Source organism: Hippocampus zosterae, chromosome 8 (genome assembly GCF_025434085.1).
Source record: "Hippocampus zosterae strain Florida chromosome 8, ASM2543408v3, whole genome shotgun sequence".
Classification (NCBI taxonomy): domain Eukaryota; kingdom Metazoa; phylum Chordata; class Actinopteri; order Syngnathiformes; family Syngnathidae; genus Hippocampus; species Hippocampus zosterae.
In genome coordinates this window covers 9,963,370-9,984,115 of record NC_067458.1, presented here as the reverse complement: position 1 = coordinate 9,984,115, position 20,746 = coordinate 9,963,370, and the positions used below count along the sequence as shown (strand labels likewise).

The window sequence follows — 20,746 nt, the reverse complement described above, 5'->3', positions numbered from 1 at the left end:
CTCGAAAATGAGCACCTTCAATTTCCGCCACATTTCTATAGAAACCTGACGTCACAGGCTCCGTCACATGATCCTCCCGCGCATTGCTTTGCAGTTGTGGATGGTGCCAACCTGTGACGCACAAAAGTCTGGTAACTCTTTAATGGCCAGCGGCATCTTATGAAAGAAAAAATGTCTCCACTTCCCCCGAGCAGGAAAATAGCATACTTTTTGCTAAGTAAACTAGAAAAAAACAGTTATCAGGATGGTAATGCTATGAAATGCTTTGCAAGTATAGTTCTGTAGCCACAATTTAGTTTTGAACATCATTGTTGGGAATTCAAGTGTGTTTCTTTTGGTTTTAATAAAACCCTAATGTATAAAACCGCCCAAGAGGTGGGATGTTTGGGAACATTTTCCTATATTTTGTCACTGTCTTGTACTACAACTTACCACTATGTGTGAACTGAACTCCATTGTGTCATAAATAGACAAGCAATACAAGTGACGCATGTCAGTGATTCCCACTTAATTTGCCCTAAAATGAGTCTTTATTTACTCATTTATCATCCATCCATCCAGCCACTCATAGCGACAGACAGAACAGTTAAATACTCTTCCATCACTTGGCAGAAGATACAAATAACCATGCACGCACACAATGGAGTACAGTCATATTTTTTTGTTTTGTTTCATAAAACAGGTCCAGATTTCACGGTGAATAGGTTAATTTGTGAGTAACTTGAGACAAAATTAATCATTTTCCACCCAAATAAAAACAACATATCTATTTTGCAAGTAACATAAAGCCGTCACTTTATTCGGTTTTTTGGGACACATAACATGATGTGGCAGGCCGAATCTGGCCCTTGAGTTTAACACATTAATACTAAGATATCCTTTATTTGTCCCACACTGGGGAAATTTACAGCCTCCAGCAGCAAGAATGTAGGTAGAAAGAAGAAAGAAGAAAAAAAAACAACAAACACCGTTCAATTAAGTGCAGTATAAACACAAAATGGATAAATCGCTGTGCTATTTACAATTGTCTTTCACATCATTTAATTATTATTATTATTATCATTATTGTTGTTATTTTTATTCAGCAGCCTGACAGCAGTCGGTAGGAACGAGCGTCGGTAACTCTCCTTCTTGCAGGTCTATAACAATACAGTATTTGCATTTTACATAAGAAATCCCTTGAATATTGTGCATATTGTTTTTCATGCACTAAAAATCAAAGCAGAGTGAGACGATTGCCTTCTCTCCTATCTATGGACGAACTCATTGAAATCGAAGACGCGTTTGACTGCTACTGCGCATGCGCTGTTGTGACATAAGCCAATTTATGCGCATAGAAAAGCTCCAGGCGGCGTCAGCTCGCCAGCATTGCTCGGCGCTCGCATCCAGCTGCCAACAGCAGAAGTGGCATAGTGTAACTTTTCACCCCGAAACTAGTCTGACAGTTTATGGCCTTGCCACAGTGCTAAAGGTGTGTCAAAGAAAGGGAAAGATTCCAAAAGAATGATGAAGAAGGATATTAATTTGACTCTGAGCGACGCAGAGATTAAGCCCCACCTTCGCGACGTTGACGGCATTTTGGGCCCCTCGGATTTGGGACTGCTCAAACTGTCCTCGCCGGAATTGGAGAGGCTGATCATCCAGTCTAACGGGATGGTCACAACCACGTCGAGTGGCTCCCACTTCCTGTTCCCAAAGCCCGTGACGGACGAGCAAGAGTTCGCCGAGGGATTCGTCAAGGCGTTGGAGGATCTGCACAAACAGAACCAGGGACCGGCGAACGGCACTTTGGATCTGGTCCACAACATCAACATCGCCGCGGTTACGACGCAGCTGGATCTGCCCGTGTACACGAACCTCAGCAGCTACGGCAGCGGGCCCTCTGAGACCACCGTCAACTATTCCACGGACACGGTGCCTTTCCCACCCCCACCGCCGCCTCACCTTTTCGCCGGAGCGCCTTCGGCGGAGCCGGAGCTCTCCAGTCGAGCGCACCCGCCCAAGGAGGAGCCTCAGACGGTGCCGGACGTGCAGAGCTTCGGGGACAGCCCGCCGATGTCTCCCGTCGACATGGACTCGCAAGAACGGATCAAGGCCGACAGGAAGCGGCTGCGGAACCGGATCGCCGCTTCCAAGTGTCGCAGGCGCAAACTGGAGCGGATCTCCAGGCTGGAGGACAAGGTGACGACGCTGAAGAACCAAAACACCGACTTGACGTCTACGGCCAACGTCCTCAGAGAGCAAGTGGCCCAACTCAAGGAAAAAGTCCTCACTCACGTCAACAGTGGCTGTCAGCTGTTACCACACGAGGTTCAGGTGCACTAGACCAGCTTTTCACAACGAGAGGCAAATTTTACATGAGACAAATCTCACGGAACAACAACAACAAAAATCACTAAAACCATACAAACTGAAATCATGACAATTGATCACAAGAGTTAGGTTGTAAAAAAACAGCAAATGCTTGCATCGAGTGGTTTTCAATTTTTGTGGATCTCCAAGCTCCACAATAATGACCTATACTAAAATATACAAAGCTAGTACTCCAAAGTCCTAAAAAGCAAAAAGATAAGGCAGAAGTTGTATTCCCCAAAAGTCTAATCATTGAGTATATATTATATGAGTTCGACATGTGGAACACCAAGTACTGTCATGTATTACAAATGAAGACTTGTATCATTTAAATATTGAATTCAATGTTTCTGTCGTATGCCACTAGAGGGAGCCTTCCTAAAACTTTTGCTGCACTCTGTTGTATGAATGGCAACAGATAATTGTGCTTTATTATTTAACAGAAACCCCTTTAATTGTTCAGATCGTCACTAATTTTGGACCCAATTAGGTGAAATTGGATAATTTGCTGTTTCCATGGCACAGTAATTGGGAATCACTGCTCTTGACAAGGAGGACCCTGAATGACCAATGCTCTACATACAGTACACTCATCAGTGGACAGTGTGTTGTACAGTGATGTCACTCAACTTCATGTATCACAAGGCAGCTTTTATTAACAAATCTGGGTTTCCAAACTAAAGCGCTAATCAAACATTCATGGTCAGACGTCCAATTAAGTAATGTGGTGGGCACTTAGGAGACTTGCTCTGAGGACCTTACATTTATTCATATATGCAGTGTTATGCGTCAAATGTACTCTATGATTACAGCATAAGGTGCACCTGTACAGTTACAAGGGGTGCTTAGTACCATCACCGTTGGGGATTTCAAGGTACGCTCACTTACCGCCAAATTTAATATTTTTAATTTGATTGTTTAATATTTATTTAAGTGTTTTTCAGACAAATATTTACTGTCATTTTGACTGCTATTCTGTTAGCCTATGACTGACAAGTTAAGGATCCTCTTGATTATTATTTGTTACTTTTAGAAACAATGTTACATCAAAGGTATGACTTTTATCGTTGTGTAGGGTGGTGTAAAAATGCTAATATATGAACTCATATATTAGCATTTTTGCACCATAATATATTAGCTAATATATCTATTTTATCCATTTGAACCCCCACCCATAATGTTGCAATGCAGTTGGTCACCACTGCAAGCTTTACAGAGAAACATGTATTGCTTGGATGGTATTACATTTCCCAGGTGCACATACTGATGTTTTTAAAAAAAAAATTGCATGTTGTTGACAAACTCGAATGTAACCAGCAGCTGAGTGTCACATTATGCAATTAATTAGCTGTGTCATCCAGTGTTCAAGTTTTCTATTTCAGCATTCGGAATCTCATATCAAGCCTGCAGTTAATTCTGTTTATCTTGTGAAATAAATTGTCCTCTATTAAAATCTGTTTGCTTTCATTTTGTAAACATTTTACTTCAACACAAGATTGGTTTTCAATGAAATAATTAAAATTTTAATGGATGTTTATAGTCTTTCATATAAGTAATCCTTCACCATATTTTGAGTCATGATATTCCACTTCTTTGTGGGTTTTTCCTAAATTCTGTATTCATTAAAAAAATTGAAAATGGAAAAAAATTAACAAAGCCGTATCGGCAGACATCTTTAGAAATGTGCACAATATAGTTAGTAGTTTTTTAGTCTCTATTTTTACTTGTTTGTTTTCAATTGTGTCATATTTTATTTTCTCTTCAAATGACAGTAACGTTTTTTGTTCACGGCACATCTCTGCCTTCATCTGCAGGCTAGCTCGTCAACAGTACAATTTTTGCTTCACAAGGACTGGCATAAGCTTAATTTTATACCATTAATAATAAAACCTATTCATCCATTTTCTATCGCGCTTGTCCTTATAAAGGTCGTGGGTGAAAATCAGGAAATCCTATCCCAGCTGGCTTTTAATTCAGAATTGTGTGGAAGACATCCCCATGTGAAAAATAGAAGAGAGGACATAGCTTTGCTCTATCATTTTTTTGGGAAAACTGTTGGTGTCAAGTCCAGCGTATCATGTGATTCACTGCTTTCTTCTTCGACTATCTTGCTAAAAAGGTCATGGCAACAGGGATTTATGCATGTGGTGGGACACAACTTCCCAGGAATAATAATTCTTATTTAAAATATTACCGGTATGTATAAAAAAGAAACATATTTAAATTTCATTGTAACTGTTTTATCTGAGATTCACTTTGGTCATGTGTGTAGGATAAGAGCGAAATTGCACTTAAGGGGAGTACTCCAGACTTATTTGGTATTTTAAAAACTCTTTTCAAGCATTTTTTTCTTAGTTAAAAAAAAGATTTGATCTCAGGTAAGTAATTTGATTCAGAAACTGCATATTTTTTTTTATTTTGTATGTGTAATATTTCAAATTTGATGGGTGGCATGGCGGCTCAGTCCAGCGGTTAGCGTGTCGACCTCACAGTGCAGAGGTTGTGAGGTCGATCTCGGCTCTGCCCTTCCTTCTCTCCATGCCTGCGTGGGTTTTGTCTGGGTACTCCGGTTTCCTTCCACGTTCCAAAGACATGTATGGCAGGCTGATTGAACACTCCAAATTGTCCCCAGGTATGATTGTGAGTGTGGATGTTCGTCGCTATGTGCCCTGCGGTTGGCTGGCAACCGGTTCAGGGTGTCCCCCGCCTACTGCCTGAAGACGGCTGGGATAGGCTCCAGCATTCCCCGCGACCCGTGAGAGGATAAAGCGGTTCGGAAAATGCATGGATGGGCGGCATGTGAAATGCCCTCCAATTCTGGAATAAGCTAAATTCTGAATAAAGCTTAGATTTTTGGTTGTCATGTCTAATACCTTTGAGATATGTTGTGAATTCCATGTATTAAATGAGTCGATGAATGACACAGCGCGATAGTTGGCCAATCAGTGTCATGCGTAAAGAAAAACAACAGTGCACTTTCAGTTAGTAATGCTTTTATTGTTTTACCACAAAGCACAGATAAAAACACAACAGCATATTCTTTAATCTTACTGGACCAAACTGAAGGTGAGGAGGGGGTGGGTGGAATAGGCAATGAGACAAGACCAAATGCACATAAGGATCTAAAGTCAACAAGTGCTGCTGAGCTGGATAGCATTTTGTTGTAGTTACTGTATTGCTTGTAACTGTAACTGAAACATTCATCCTCAAGCAGGCCTGGTGATATAAATGCAAACAGCAACATGGCTCTTTTGTTGTTACCAAGATTTGTTTATTTTCCCCTCTCCTCTTTTTTTTCTTTTTTGCAAGCCTGAGTCAATAGAACACGACATCAAAGAGTCAAAGGTACCATTTTTACACTTCTGTTTCATAAAGTGAGGAAGACACGAGATAGGAGGATTCATTTTAACAGTTCGGAAAAGAAACAGTCACCACCAGAAGGACAAAATTAGTTTGTCTTGATTATCAGCTTAAATAAAATCATCGCTCGCTCTCTGACTGGTACATTATAACCTGACATGTTGACAACTGATAAAATACATGCCTCAAAATAGAAAGGATGGAAAAATGCCTTATTTAAATTTAATAAAAAGTTTCATGCTTTGTCCTCAATTCTTTGAGTTTATTCTCACGAGGGAGCAGGGGTAAACTTGAAAAATCTTTAATGAAATGAAATAAAATGACCCAAACTTGTGTGGAGCGAAACCACCATAACATTATATTTTAACCAACAACTGCTGAGTTTGTTTCATAAAGTTCTGACTTTTTTGAACTGTAGGGCATGTTTTCATTTTAATATTTGATAAACCACGTGAGCATCTAACCAGATGACGGGAATGAAATAATCAAGCCAGTCAAGATGATCGGCGTGAATTGCTTTACCCTATGATAAATACTATTCTGTGTAAATATGAGGCAATTTAAAGTCTGTTCAGCACCGTCATATTAAATATGTTACATCCATAATATTTCCGAGATCATTTGAAGCTTTGGTACATTGTGCATTAAATACAATAGTTCCTAATATTAGTTTTTTTCAATTTGTTTTATTAGCAGCTGCATTCAGATTGGATGATAAATATAATTTGACACATTTATATTGAATAAAGTAAAATTTCAAGTGTTAAATTTGTGATTTTGCCACATGAATCAAACTGACCAGGACACGAGGTAAGGAATCAATTACACACAAACCATCCATACAAACTTCACAACTAAGACCTGATTGATGCATATAATACTATCTTCATAGAACTGCATATCTTTTAAAAATTTACTTCCTGAAACCTATATATATATACAGAATGTGTGTGTGCATGTGTATACGTTTGATATATTTATATATTTTATACAATAGTCTTATATAAACACCTGAAATACATAAAATTAAATAAAATGCTATTTTGTCAACTCCCTTTTCTCTATATCTTCTTCCACCCAGTTCTTGATGCAGTAAAATAATACAATACACAATAATACAAAAACGTTTGAGAAATGTAAAAACCAAAACAAATAACATGTAGACACAATGTGAGACGCACATATTCATACATGAATGTATAAGAAAATGAACACGGCTGTATTTAAGCGGTCCGTTTCACAAAGCAGGTTCAACAAACCCCGAGTCTAATCCTGAACTCGTGAGTTGATCTACTCAGCTAGAGCAAGGGCGAAGAGGAGGGTTGCGTTATTCACCCTACTAGAACTGGAAATAATGTGCTCAAATGGCGAGTTTGAACACATTTTCAGATAAACGTGCAACATTGCTGCAACTGCTAAAGTTGAGGGAGAACATAGCTGCCCGGGTCAATGTCTAAAATTCAACATCGTCCTTCGCACTCACAATAATATAACAGGAAAACTGCTTGAATGGAGGCCCATTCATTTATTTAGGTGCGACCTTACGGGGTAGATCCGCATTTGGCAACAGCTAAAGATTAAAAATAAAAACATTGCTCAAACTGACCTTGGCATAACACACTTTTCTGACCACCCTGCATATAGTTGCCTTGTTTAAGGCAACTATATAAAAACAAACAAACAAACAAAAAACCCTCCATTTGCGAAGATACGCAGCGCAATACACAATCTGCTGGGATGTGAAAACACGACAAGGATCATGTTGTAGATGTACGGGCAGATTAGGTTGTGCATGATGTTAAGACTGTGACATGCAACGGTACCGCTCAAAAATATAATTGTCTGCAAATACTAAAACATCTATGCGCGGTCTGATAACCATCTCTTGATGAATTGTTAATTCTCTTTGCGGTAATGCTGCACCTTCATCCACAGGATCCTTTTCAAGAGGACATGGCCTCTTTGTCCCAAACCTGCTGTGCTTAGTGGACTTCACATATGGTGACTCTTTTTTTTTTTTTTTTGGAAGGCAGACGGCAGGGCTAGGCTACGCCAAAATCGTATTCAATCATTCATTCAATCAATCTGCTGAATGATTGAATGAGGAAATTAAATGGAGTGTGTGGCTTTGAAAGAGTGGGTTCATTGGGAAAAACTTGGTCCCGAGACCAGTTTAGTTTCAGAGTCTGTTACTATGGTAACAGACTGAGAGCTCAAGTTACCGCTCTCTTTGAAACAGACTGGTGTTACTCCTCTTTCTTTAGTTTGAGTTACCTCTCTTTTTGAAACCAAAAACTCAGCGTTCCCTCTATTTCAGGGTTAACAGAGTTTTCACTGAACCTGCTTTGTGAAATGGACCCCAGGTGGAACGGTACTTCCTACCGAGTACGCAAAACAAGACTCCACCGTTGACTTCCTGTTCACCAGATCAACAAACAGAAAGGTACTGTAAACATCAAAAGGATTTAAATAGCTCTCTGACGGTGGATGTATGCCATCAAATCCTTTTAAACACACGAAAACAAACAAACAATCAAAAAATCATGAAGAACCTCAGTTTGAATAGACTCTGAAACATGGTGGGGTGATTTAAAAATAATAATAAATAATAAAAAAATTACAACTCTTTTTTTAGGGGGGGGGAGACAAAAACAAAAGCACCTCAAGAGCTGATTTTCTGAGAGAATTTCAAACACTTTTACAAGATGCTTCCTGGGACCACCAGCCAATGGTCCTCCCTCAGAAGAAGGAAGCTGGAAAATGGGTGAAAAGGGTGATTGATGGACAATGGAAAAAGGGAGCAGATGGGGATCTTTAGCATGCACAGTCCTGGTGTGGTGGAGCAGGCTGCTCTGTTAGCTGGGGGCCCTGCTTGGCCCCCGTGATGGCAGGATCACCAGCATCCAGGCTCTCTGACATCTTTTCACATATAATGTCGACCAGACGCTCAAAGGTCTGCTTTACGTTGATGTTGTCTTTGGCACTGGTCTCGAAGAATTCGAAACCTGGAACGGGGAAAGAGGACAAAAATGCTGAACGCTCATGGGGCTCATCTGTGTAGGACAGGTGTGATGTTTCAAATGACTTCTGTTAATTTCGCAAAACATAATATGGTTTAGTTCAGTTCACCAGAGAACGGTCAGCACTTGTCAGACTTAATGGGATAGCATTAACTCCATCAGATGTCGAAAGCCGCGGTGTCCAAACGTTTTCTTTGGAGGCCCGCAAGCAGAAAAAAGGATGGATGCAAGGGCCACTCAGAGACTTCAATATTAATTTAATCATCACCATCAACTATAACAATCCGACTGGTTAGCATGTCAGCCTCACAGTGCAGAGGTGCCGGGTTTGATTCCGGCTCCGTGTGGAGTTTGTATGTTCACCCCGTGACTATGTGGGTTTTCTCTGGGTACTCCAGTTTCCTCCAACATTCCAAAAACATGCATAGCAGGTTAATGGATCAGTCTAAATTGTCCCTAGGTGTGAGTGTGAGTGCGAATGGTTGTTCGTCTCTGTGTGCCCTGCGACTGGCTGGCAACCAGTTCAGGGTGTCCCCTGCCTACTGCCCGAAGACAGCTGGCATAGGCATCAGCACGCTCACACGATGTGAGGGTACCCAGATTACAAAATGGATGGTTGGATGATGAAGAGTGTTACTTGTGTCACTCTCCACTTCACCTCTACCCCATCCTCCTCAGCTGACACTGACAGCAGTGCTTATTGAAAGGGGGAAGAGCTTCTGGCTCTTGTTTTACACACATTCGGTGGCATCATAAAAAACATTGAAACTAGACTTTACACAATCATCAATTTTGGGTTCGATCAGCAAGTTTGGGGGGAAAAAAACCCATAGGCGATCACAGATTCGATCAGAAGATGGAGCAATATATTTATTGAAACAATATTTAAACCTCAGCTACGCGTGCTAATTTTTGGTTTATCTTAGAAGCTGGCTGTGTGGTACAAGTCCCGGTGTCCAAAGACTGCAAAGATTATTTTGTTCTCCGTTTGTCCAGTTTCAACCTGGCCCGTTTTCCATTTTCAAAGCTGTTTGGCTCTGGCGTAGCTGTGCCGATTCAGCTTTATCTACACAAATTGTATTGATTTACATTTATATTTCATCGCCTCATGAGAATAGCTCATCTCAAGTTTGGTATGATCTCTTTATAGCTCAGATCCTCGCTAAGCAAAAGTCTAGTGTGTCTGTCAGCAATGGAGCTCTTTCCGTGTTTATTCAAACAACAGGTCTGCCATCTGTTTGCATCTGTGACTGGCTGAATGTCGGTGGCTATGAGGAAGTAACCTTACGCTGAGTGATGAAAGCTATTTTGAATTAAAGAGATGTTAAAAATTAAAGAGATAACAAACATGGTGTTGTTCGTTTTCTTTTTATCTAACTAAAATGGATTTCAGACTTTTTAACCAGTCAAAAAAAGGAAAAAAATGCAAGAACACTATTATTTTGTGATAGGATGGTCGAGCCCACGGAGACGGAACTTTGCCAAAGGGCTTCACAACATGCAACATGGCAAAAAAATAAATAAAAAGATTGGCTTTCGGGCACACATACACACAATGGGAGCACAGAACAACCCCGGAGTGAACGAGGTTGTGTTTGCTGTAATGTATTATTTCGCAGATCTGATCTGTGACGTCATTGATAGATTACACAAATTTAAAAAAAAATCAAACATTTTCGATCCAGTCGATCATATTGGTGTGAAGTCTACTTGAAAATTTTCATTGTTTTAAAAATATTTTTTTTATGAAGTGCTAGTTTTATTCTTTTTTCTATTCTCCACTCCACTGGGATAACGCTGGTTCATTTTCCTCGACCAGTGCACCATCAAGTTTATTTTGCTAATATTAAAGTTGCTAAATCAATTCTGCACATGTACAGGAATAAAATGGAATAAAATATAATATTCAGTGCGTGAGAAGGGATCCAAATGATCACGATTACACATTTTGCAATGTCGGTTAAGACTCAAAATAATAATTCCTTTAAATCTAAGAAACTTTATTCATTCGTATTTAGGACATGTTTGAGACCAGTTGCCTATGTTAAATCCAGCCAAGCGTTACCACAAACACGGTTCCGGGCTGTGAAAAGAGTAATAGACGACAGAGAGAGGCTGAATGCAAATTGTGAATCACAAATTTGCACAGCGTATATGTGTGTACTCACCGAGATGTTCAGACAGCTGCCGGCCTCTGTCTCCACTCACCATGCGCTCATCGTCCATATCGCACTTATTTCCAACCAGCAGCACCTGGGCATTATCCCATGAGTATGTCTTAATCTGGGTAGACCTGAAAGCAAACACACACGTCACGCCAAAATAAACTGTAGCACAAGACTGGGACACACACACACACACACACACATATAATATATATATATATATATAAATATATATATATATATATTATATTACTTGCCTTCTACCGCCTTTATTACCGATTTGTCTTACTGTTTATTATGCATGTTAAATCGCTCCATGTACAGCACTTTGTATGCAGCGATGGCTGTTTGAAAGTGCTCTATAAATACTGTTGACATGACTTGACTTGACTTATGCTTTACAGTTTTGTGCAATTTTTGTGAACTCAATATATTAAAATAACTGCTGCATCATGGGCCATCGTTTTCAACCCTGCAATGTTTGTTTTTAAAGTGTTATTTATTTGATATTCCTCTATTTACTCAGGATGCGGACAAAAACCCGCATAGTTGAAATCTGTAAGTAACTGACACCCTCCCTCAAAATAAAAAGTGTGTGATTGGGCAAAGCACTCAAAACAGAAAAGATCATAAAGCATCAACGCTTGCAAAAACACATGAGAACACAAACAAATATGCATAGCAGTATATTATATAAATGGAATTAAGTAATTCAACTCACATTTTGGCATTTACACAATAACAGATGTAAGGGAATACATGAAAGTTGAACTGACAAAGTAGACAACAAGTATAAGTCGGCTAACAACAACAATACGATCGAAATAGAACATTCATTCATGAGTTGTTAGCTAATATTCCTCCTTATTAATGAATAATATTATTTACACATTCATTTTGAACTGGACCAGGTTGAAATATCCCAATATTTCCCTTCTCACCCAGGTTGAAATATCCCAATATTTCCCTTCTCACATACCAGTCCTGGACGGCGTTGAAGGATTCCTCATTGGTGATGTCATACATGAGGATGAAGCCCATGGCACCCCGGTAGTAAGCTGTAGTAATGGTACGGTAACGCTCCTGACCCGCCGTGTCCTTGAAATCAGAGAAATTTGAATGAAACATCTGTTCACTTTTACGTTAACATGCAGGAAAGAAAATAACAGTTTCATGGTTTACGACCTATTAGGAAATACGAACAGGAGATCTAAGTTTGGAAAATATGAATTTTATATTAACTACATTGTCCATTGCCAGTGAGACTACAGTGTATTGACTCCTAACTGAAGTTATTCATTGGCACTAAATGACTACCGGTACATTGAATCACCCCTGCGACTCAAGTTAGGATAAGACACACAGAAAAATGATGGGTGTACAAGTAAATATTGAATCGCCAATTCAGAGAAGGGCATTTGTTTATCATGCTGCTTTTAACTCGTATACCATTGAGTCAAAAATCTTGAGTGGAGTGCACCCTAAATGTGGGATTAAAAATCAAAAACAAAAAAAAAAAACCCAACCCTACTCTTAATGTTGAAAATGCATGGCCCAGGTGAGATCGCAACACATCTTGCAAGACAACAGCAAGTCAATAAAGGTGAACACTCTATTGTTCTATATATCGAGCATGTTGATCAACGATGACGTTAATATTTTGACCGAGCAACAGATTAATTATCCCCCTCTCTTTATACAGCTGCAATCTGTAACTGTTGCAAGTACAGTACATTGGTACAGGCTGTCCAATGGCAAAACAGGATCCAAATGGTCCACACAGTTGCAGGAATAGTATGAGTTTTCTTATGGCTCTTTTCCTTGTTATACGATGGCAAGAATATTCGTCTATTTAGAAAAGTGCAGTGCCGATGTATTTTAAATACTCGTCTGCTCATCCACTCAATGTACTTGCTTGGAGAGGACAGGGTTAATATTTCTGTGACTAAAATGTCAGTGTAGGTAGCGCTGAGTGTTGTTATGTAACAGACACACGGTGAGTGCCCTATATATAGTCAACGGATTGTGTAAATAATTACATTCAAATGAGATAATTTTCAAGGATGCAGGGTCATAAAGGCATACTGTACTAGATTCGTGCTGATGTGTATCACTTTTTTTTTTTTACTGCTACTAATGAATGATTCTATTTTAGTGGGTGCGAGGGGGATGCGTGATGCTGACTTCTTATATCCATTTAATACATCATGGAAATGCCTTATTGCATTTAAATAAGTGCGCTCCATCTAATTAGAGCTCAAAACACCCTCATCTTTACGTGACTTGTTTGAGAGCGTTGCATAAATGGGGGATGGGAATTTTGCGCGTGTGTGTTTGGATAACTGAGGCTATTTTCTCAGAGATGTCGAGTAATGGGGGAGGGGGAGCACAGCATCAGTCACCCTACGCTCTTTTTCTGATTGTCTTCCTTCCTACAGGCAAGACCTGAAAAAAGGCTGACATCGGAGGCAAACATATGCACGCACAGACCTACAAACTAAAATAGACACACAGTATGTTTACCTCTAAAAAAACAGGAGGGCATACAGATAACCCTGAGATATTTATCCAAAAGGGCAGACAACATTAAAGTTCACCCATCTTTAGACCCTTACCACTGATGTAATTTTACCTGCAGTGCTTAGTTTCCGGCGCCATATTCGAGAGCACCAACGTAAAAGGAAAACACGATGAGAAGCCTTATCCACTTTTGGCGTTATCGGTCATCGGTCAACCAATTCCAGTCCAATTTCTACCTTAAAAATATTTCTTGGATTCACCTTTAGATGGATTTTCATTATATCAAAACACATCATGAAATATTTCACTGTGTGCAGTGAATTTATATTACAAGAGTGAATATTGTCATTTTTTGTACTGTTAAAATAAATAAGGTTTCCTGAATTGCATTGAAGTCAACAAAGGACTTACCCAGATTTGTAGTTTAATCCTCTTATCATTCCTATAGATGGTCTTCACCTTGAAGTCGATGCCCACCGTACTGACAAAGGCGGGTGTGAAGGAGTCATCGGCGTAACGGAACAGGAAAGAGGTTTTACCCACACTACTGTTGCCAATGATGAGGATCTTAAACATATAGTCAAAGTTCTGGTCTGAGGATTCCTTCTGACCGTAGGTCGCTGTGGCTGATGCCATCTGCAGACAAAAATGGAGGAGGGGAAAGTCAAATTGTGTGACAACTGAAATTACATGGATGAGGTAACTGATACACAAAAGACTCAATGCCTAACAGTATGAAAGTTGTGGAACCTGTTCATAAAATTTAGTTCACAACCAGCAGAATCCTTTTCGCTCATTGAAAGGACAAACTCGACAAGCGTGTTTTTTTGTGATCCCAACGCAGAAAAGTGTCAGCGAAACTCGTGAAAATGTTACACACATCTAGAGTGTTTCAGTTAAAAAAATATTGAACTGAATGCACACCACTTAACCGGTTAGACTTTGGTTACAGATTCATTTGAAAATGTGGACTAAATCTGAACACATTGGAGTTAGCATGTTCTCCCCATGCCTGCGTGGGTTTTCTCCAGGTACTCTGGTTTTCTTCCACATTCCAAAAACATGCATGGCTGGTTAATGGAACAATCGAAATTGTCCCTAGGTGTGGGCGTGGATGGTTGTTTGTCTCTCTGTGCCCTGCGATTGGCTGGTGACCGGTTCAGGGTGTCCCCTGCCTACTGCCCAAAGACAGCTGAAATAGGCTCGGGCACCCCCCGCGACCCTCGTGAGGATAAAGCGGTTTTGGAAAATGTAATATGTATACAGATATCTAATCTTATCTTATATATATTAGAACTGTCAAACGATTAAAATATTTAATCTAATTAAAAATGCAACTGTCTGCAAATTAATCGTGATTACTCACACATTTTTTATCGTTTCTGAATTTCCTTTTACATTCTTTGTCCTATTTTTCACCCATTTTAATGCTCTCATCAACATGGAATCATGAATCAGTTTTCTATGTGCCAAATGCAAATATTTACTGAAATAACAATTTCGATTTTCAATTTTACATGAACATTTTTCACTTGGAGCAGTTATTCACACATAATCTCTCACACAATATTACTATCCATCAACAGTGAAAACAATGTTTTGTCACACAACAGCTGCTTTAACAGCTTTTTAAATAAAATCAAAACAGAGCAATATAACATTATAAAGTGCACATCTAAGGAAAACTAGTACTCAGCCTATAGTAGATTTAAACCATGGTTGCATACTTCGTTTTTCTCAAGTTTACTTTGAACACAGCAGTCTGTTTCTGTATGTTTGTTGAAGAATAACGAGACACCGGACACCGGCGTTCTTTATGTGCCGCTGTATTCCAAACTGCCCGCTGTACAAAAAAGCGCACGCATTTCCCCTGTGCGGCTGGGGCAAACCATTCTAATCTGAACGGTGTGTGTGTGTGTGGGGGGGGGGGGCAGGGAGGGGGTCACTCCCCCTAACACAGTCAGGCTATGTTGATTGTGTTGGTCCTTCTTGTGCGGAAGTCTCTCTACAGTTTTTGTGTAGACCTCATTTCGAATGACTACACTTGGTTCGATGACAACACTGGAGACGTTTTATTTTCGCTAGGTCGCTACCACTGTCAGACAAACACAGAGAAGCTCCACCCGCTCTTTTTACATGGACGCAGAACACTGTAACCTTCCACACAAAATAGTTCCAAACAACTAACAATCGTGTCAGTGGCATACATCTTATACCTGTATGATACAGAGAGAGAGAGAAGAACAGATAACTTTGGTCTTGTCACCTTTTAAAAGTAAACTTTCCATTCATAAACTCTTTAAGTATCCGTTTTCGGTGTCTCGCGCTGCCGTGGCTCGCAAAACAGACATGGGTGTGGACTTCTGCAGCACGCTTGTTGTTTTGTTTCTGGTGTATTTACAGAGCAACGTAACATCCGCTTGTGACGTGTACCACGTTAATCTCGCGAGAAAATTTTTAATCCCGTTAAAATTCATTTAAATTAATGCCAATAAAAACGCGCTAAACTGACAGCTCTAATATATATATATATATATATATATATATATATTTAATAGTAATAGAATGCCTTTTAAAATACAGTATATCTGTATTGTCAGTGTTGTGCAGAGGTAATGTGCTCCTTTCATTATTTTTTGCCATAGTAATTCAGATTTACTGAGAGATGATACGAGTATAAAATGATATGGCATTCTCATTAATTTTTAACTGCCTTCTCTAATGCATTTCTTTTTTAATTGTAATCTCAAATGCATTTATTTTTTAATTGTAAAAACAAACACAAAGACGATGAGTAAAAGATTTAAAAGGCAACTATGACGCAAGAAAATCCCAATCATATGAGTTCGTGACTACAAGGACTGAGCAAAGTTGGAGACCTTAGAAAAGATGTTGACTTCAGCCCAGTCAGACACCCTCAGAATCCCAATGCGCCGTTCTATGTTTAGACCATTATCTTGACTTGCTGCAGTGCAACATGAGACTGCTGAGAGCCTAAAGCACAAAGCAAAACAACTGCAACCTACTATCATTTTACACGAAGGGATACAGAGATGCTGGATAAATAATGACGTTGCATAACCCCAAAAGGTATGAATGACGCTTTTGTCTGTGCCTGTAAGTGAGAACGCCTCTTCTGTTTTGGTCAATGTGCATTGACACTGCAGGCCTTCATACCCAGCTCCAGTTCTATGCCTGTATCCATCCATTTAAAAAAGTTTTTTTTTGTTTGTTCACCTTTTCCCTGAACCTTTCTGGGGACCCATATCTCATTCCGTGTTGACATTTATCTGAAACAACCCATGTGCACACAAGCACAACATATAGTTAAACAACAGTGAAAATACAAAAACAAATAAAAACCTTCAACAGAACATAGAAGTTTAAGAGTAATGGACCTTCAAGGTTCATCAGCAGTAGGGTAGTGGTTCACATAGATGGCATGTTTTATGCAGTTGGAGGGGATTACAATCTCCTTGAGATAGAGCAGGTTCATGCTGTGAGGTATCTGAACTGGGCCACATGGGATAGGTAAGAAAAAAAAATAGACCACACGGCAGGACATCAGCTCATAATTTATCACTGCCAACATTCAGTGTTTGTTCTCGCCAAGGCCAGTTTTATTCAAAATGTATCTTCTCGTGTCACTGTGACACATAATGTTTACTCAGTAAACAAGTATTTTGACCAGTCATCTGTCTTTGTACCTTTGACTATACAGATTTGTAATTTTAGAATTTTACTTTTATGTTTAAAACCATTTCCAACCAACAATAAACCATTTCCAATACAATACATATTATTGCCTACCAAAACAATCTCTTAGACCTGTTTTCCACTGGATATTTCATTGGCTCGTATTATGGGTGTCACTGCTGCTTTTAGGTTGACTGCTTTTGGTCCAGTAGCATCACAAAGGGTCACTGCCTTTCAGAGGCACACTTTCCAAGAGGAAATAACCTGTTGACATCTGAAAAGCTTTATTAATGCTACAAACAATACCTAAAGTGACATTATTGGCTGTCATCAAAGGCCAACTAAACAGTATGCAATGTGTGATATTTGTATTGTTTATGTATTTTTGTTAATGTCTGTGTTTTCACCTCCCAGGGTTGACTCATGTGGGGTTATATATGTACAATTTTATAAATTGCATAATGCTGTTTTTTTCCCCATGTGCTCTGTCAATGTAAACCCACCAAGATCAGATGTGTGACTTAAAATGTACGTGTAAATAGCCAGTTTGAAAACATCTATCATATGGCCTTACATCAGAAGTGGGCACTAAATCCACCCTTAGTGCTTTAAATGAACCAAAATGGCAGCACTCTCGCTACAATACGTATCCACAATAGCCACAAAATCAGCGTACAATCCTTTAAATAATAAAAGATGTATTTATATGGCTATAAATTTAGTATAGATTTTTTAGGGTGTTCAGAGTAAACCCTTGCAAACATCATGGTAGTTCATAAATTATGCAACACATCTAAAAAAATATACAAGATACATAAAAAAAAGTTCAGTTAATCTACTAAGAATGTTTTGGGGAATGTGTCAGGCTACCAGAGTACCCCACGGAGCACTGAAGCTCTGTGCTACCTACCCATGTGGCCATATTTTAAGTAATTCAGTCATGAATCGGACTGTCGGTCCTGGATGATGATGTCCCAAGGCGATAACTTAAATCTGTCAACTACAGCGGATTCACAAGCAATGAGCAGGATTGAGATGGACCTAATTGCTGCTGCCAGCCAGTCAGGCACATTTAATTAATCAGTGTTGGCCATCTCTCCGCAGACTGCAAGTTCAATCTCTGCTGGCACCATGCACACCTCGCCTGCTTGAGAAAGCAGTTGAAACCCATGACAGTGACCTCCTGGGCGCAACCTGAGCCCAGAAGCAAGGGTGTGAATGCTCAAGTGTTTTTAAGATGCTCCTTTACACTCATGTAAACAACCATCCATCCATTTTCGATTAAACTTGTCCTCATTATGGTCAATACTGAGCAGTAGTCCATCCCTGAAGACTTTGGGTGAAAGGCAGAGTACATCCTGCATCAATACTGTAACCTTGCAACAACCTTAATAAAAATTTAAACATGGCTTATCATGTGACTACCAGTGATGTAATTCAGAAGATCACATTATTCCTTGTAATGCAGCAGCTGGCCTCACAGGTTGTTTGAGATGGCATTTCCCCCACTTTTCCCTCCAATCACATGCCTCTTTTTCTAGGCGTGTGGATACAGATGAGAGGAGGAGGAAGATATAAATAGCACCGCTTCAGCTTTTTTTCCCTTTTCTGCACAGCAAACAGAAAAGCGGAGCACATAAAAGGGTGGTGCAGTTCTGGATGAAAACAGGAATCCAAAAACAATGCTAAAATGGCTGTTTTGTCATCTTTTTAATTTCAAGACATGATGGTAAACTGTAAACAAATCGGTGTGCATGTGTGTGTGTGTGTGTGTGTGTGCGTGTGTGTGCGTGTGTGTGTGTGTGAGAGAGAGAGAGAATAGACCATTATGTGAACAGAATAGACCATTATGTGAATGTACAATATTATTTATACATATACATAGTGTACCTGATATATAAACATATACAGTACATATATAATGAATGTTTATTCATGAGTGCATTTTGACCCATAGTTTTAATGTCTGCCTCAAAGTTCTGAGGTTTGGAGTTCAAATCTCGACTTTCTTTGGGGAGTTCCCCATGCTTGTGTAGGTTTTCTACAGGTGTTACAGCTTCCTCCAGCATCACAAATGCACATGCATATTAGGTTCACTGAAGACTCTAAATTCTCCAGAATTGCAAATGTGAGGATGCATGTTTCAATTCTATGCGCCCTGTTATCGGCTGGCGACCACTCTGGAGAGGCTCCAATTACCCGGACCTTAATGAAGACAGGCCTCTAGAAAATGGATGGTTGGCAACCTGATGACACACACCCAGTGAACTGTATGAATCTAATACATTATAAGTTACCAGTGTTTGGTCCATGATACATTAATCATGTACATCCAAATGTGACGGTCGGTTTTTCCACCAAGACATTCATTAATGTTACTGGTTTAACATCAAATCTTTAAACCTGTCACAGATAATAATAACGGCCCTCGTGGTTTACATACAGCATGTCCATCTTTTTGCACCACTAAATATTGAAACAGTAATTGAAATAATGCATGTTTTCACGTCAGACCGAGGATGTGGTTGAATGAAGTCACAGTTTCTTTGTGCCTTCAGATCAATTAGGATCCATTATCTCGATTAGCAACATCCGACAGTGAAACGCATATGCTCGAAGGATAGGACGCCCTGCATCACCCCAAATACTCTCGGCACTTGCCTTCAACACCCATCCAAAGCGTAACAAATAAATGCGCTCATCTTATTATTGGTTTCGCATTTCACAAACAGCTGTTCAAATGCTTTTAACAGCTCACAATTAACAATTGCTTGCGAGGTATTTTAAGAATTGATCGTAACATATTAATCATACTTTAGTATATTCATTTGAATAGGAATATTCTATGATAAAGCATCATACGCTATATATTTATTACAAACAAGGCTGACCCCCACCTTGTAGATTCCTGTCCTGCTGCTGTCCACCGCGTCCTGCACCCGCAGAGACAACACCAGGATTAAGTTAGAAAGTGGAAAGGCCTAGATTCCGTTTACACTTCCAAAATAAACGTGTACTTTCGTTGTCAATGTCTTATACAACAGTAATAATCTATATGGTATGGTTACAAAATCATTCCTTAGGAGTCAAAACAAATAGATTTAACTGGCTTCACCCCTGTCCTCTTGCTTCCCTTTGATTTTATTTTGAAGGCAATATTTGTGTGTGTCATTTTTTCTACCTCTACTCACTTCTGGCCCACCGTGCACCAGAGATGGACAGCCCGTGTGGCCAATCAAGAGCCACACTGGAAATACACACCCAAACCTGACATTTTTTTATTGATGAGAGCTACTGGAGGGACTGAATTACTGCTGAGGAGGTCAGTAACCACAACTGTCATGTCAAGCCTTATGCGCAAAATGACTGCAAAAGCATTAAGGTCATGTGGCGTAGGGCACTGAATTCCCTTATCTATCTATCTATCTATCTATCTATCTATCTATCTATCTATCTATCTATCTATCTATCTATCTATCTATCTATCTATCTATCTATCTATCTATCTATCTATCTATCTATCTATCTATCTATCTATCTATCTATCTATCTATCAGAATCAGAATCAGAATCATCTTTATTGAACCATTTTAGAGTAGAGTATCTATCGAGAGAGAGAGAGAGAGTGAGAGA

The 20,746-nt window shown here is 39.5% G+C and overlaps 2 protein-coding genes and 1 long non-coding RNA gene across 3 annotated transcripts in view; 1 reads left to right on the top strand and 2 right to left on the bottom strand.

Annotated features, from left to right (window-relative positions):
- LOC127605921 (uncharacterized) overlaps positions 1 to 20,746 on the bottom strand; it is a 109,931-nt gene that overhangs the window by 68,425 nt on the left and 20,760 nt on the right. The gene's annotated exons all lie outside the window — the stretch shown is intronic.
- On the top strand, positions 1,317 to 3,805 carry LOC127605915 (transcription factor JunD-like). The gene has a single exon (XM_052073796.1). It carries the CDS (start codon positions 1,504 to 1,506, stop codon positions 2,323 to 2,325), a length of 822 nt encoding a protein of 273 aa, XP_051929756.1. The 5' UTR covers positions 1,317 to 1,503; the 3' UTR covers positions 2,326 to 3,805.
- LOC127605918 (ras-related protein Rab-3A) lies at positions 5,329 to 20,118 on the bottom strand. The gene is made up of 5 exons (XM_052073799.1): positions 20,011 to 20,118; positions 13,829 to 14,053; positions 11,877 to 11,995; positions 10,901 to 11,025; positions 5,329 to 8,717 (listed from the first exon to the last, which is right to left on the bottom strand). Exons 2-5 carry the CDS (start codon positions 14,051 to 14,053, stop codon positions 8,527 to 8,529), a joined length of 660 nt encoding a protein of 219 aa, XP_051929759.1. The 5' UTR covers positions 20,011 to 20,118; the 3' UTR covers positions 5,329 to 8,526.

Excerpts from the sequence above, each read along its gene's own strand:
- LOC127605918 (XM_052073799.1), bottom strand. The coding sequence starts at position 14,053 with ATGGCATCAGCCACAGCGACCTACGGTCAGAAGGAATCCTCAGACCAG. Across the intron at positions 11,996-13,828 it reads GGATTAAACTACAAATCTGG|GACACGGCGGGTCAGGAGCG; the intron begins GTAAGTCCTTTG and ends TCTGATTTCAAG. Across the intron at positions 8,718-10,900 it reads GCAGCTGTCTGAACATCTCG|GTTTCGAATTCTTCGAGACC; the intron begins GTGAGTACACAC and ends TCCCCGTTCCAG.
- LOC127605915 (XM_052073796.1), top strand. The coding sequence starts at position 1,504 with ATGATGAAGAAGGATATTAATTTGACTCTGAGCGACGCAGAGATTAAG.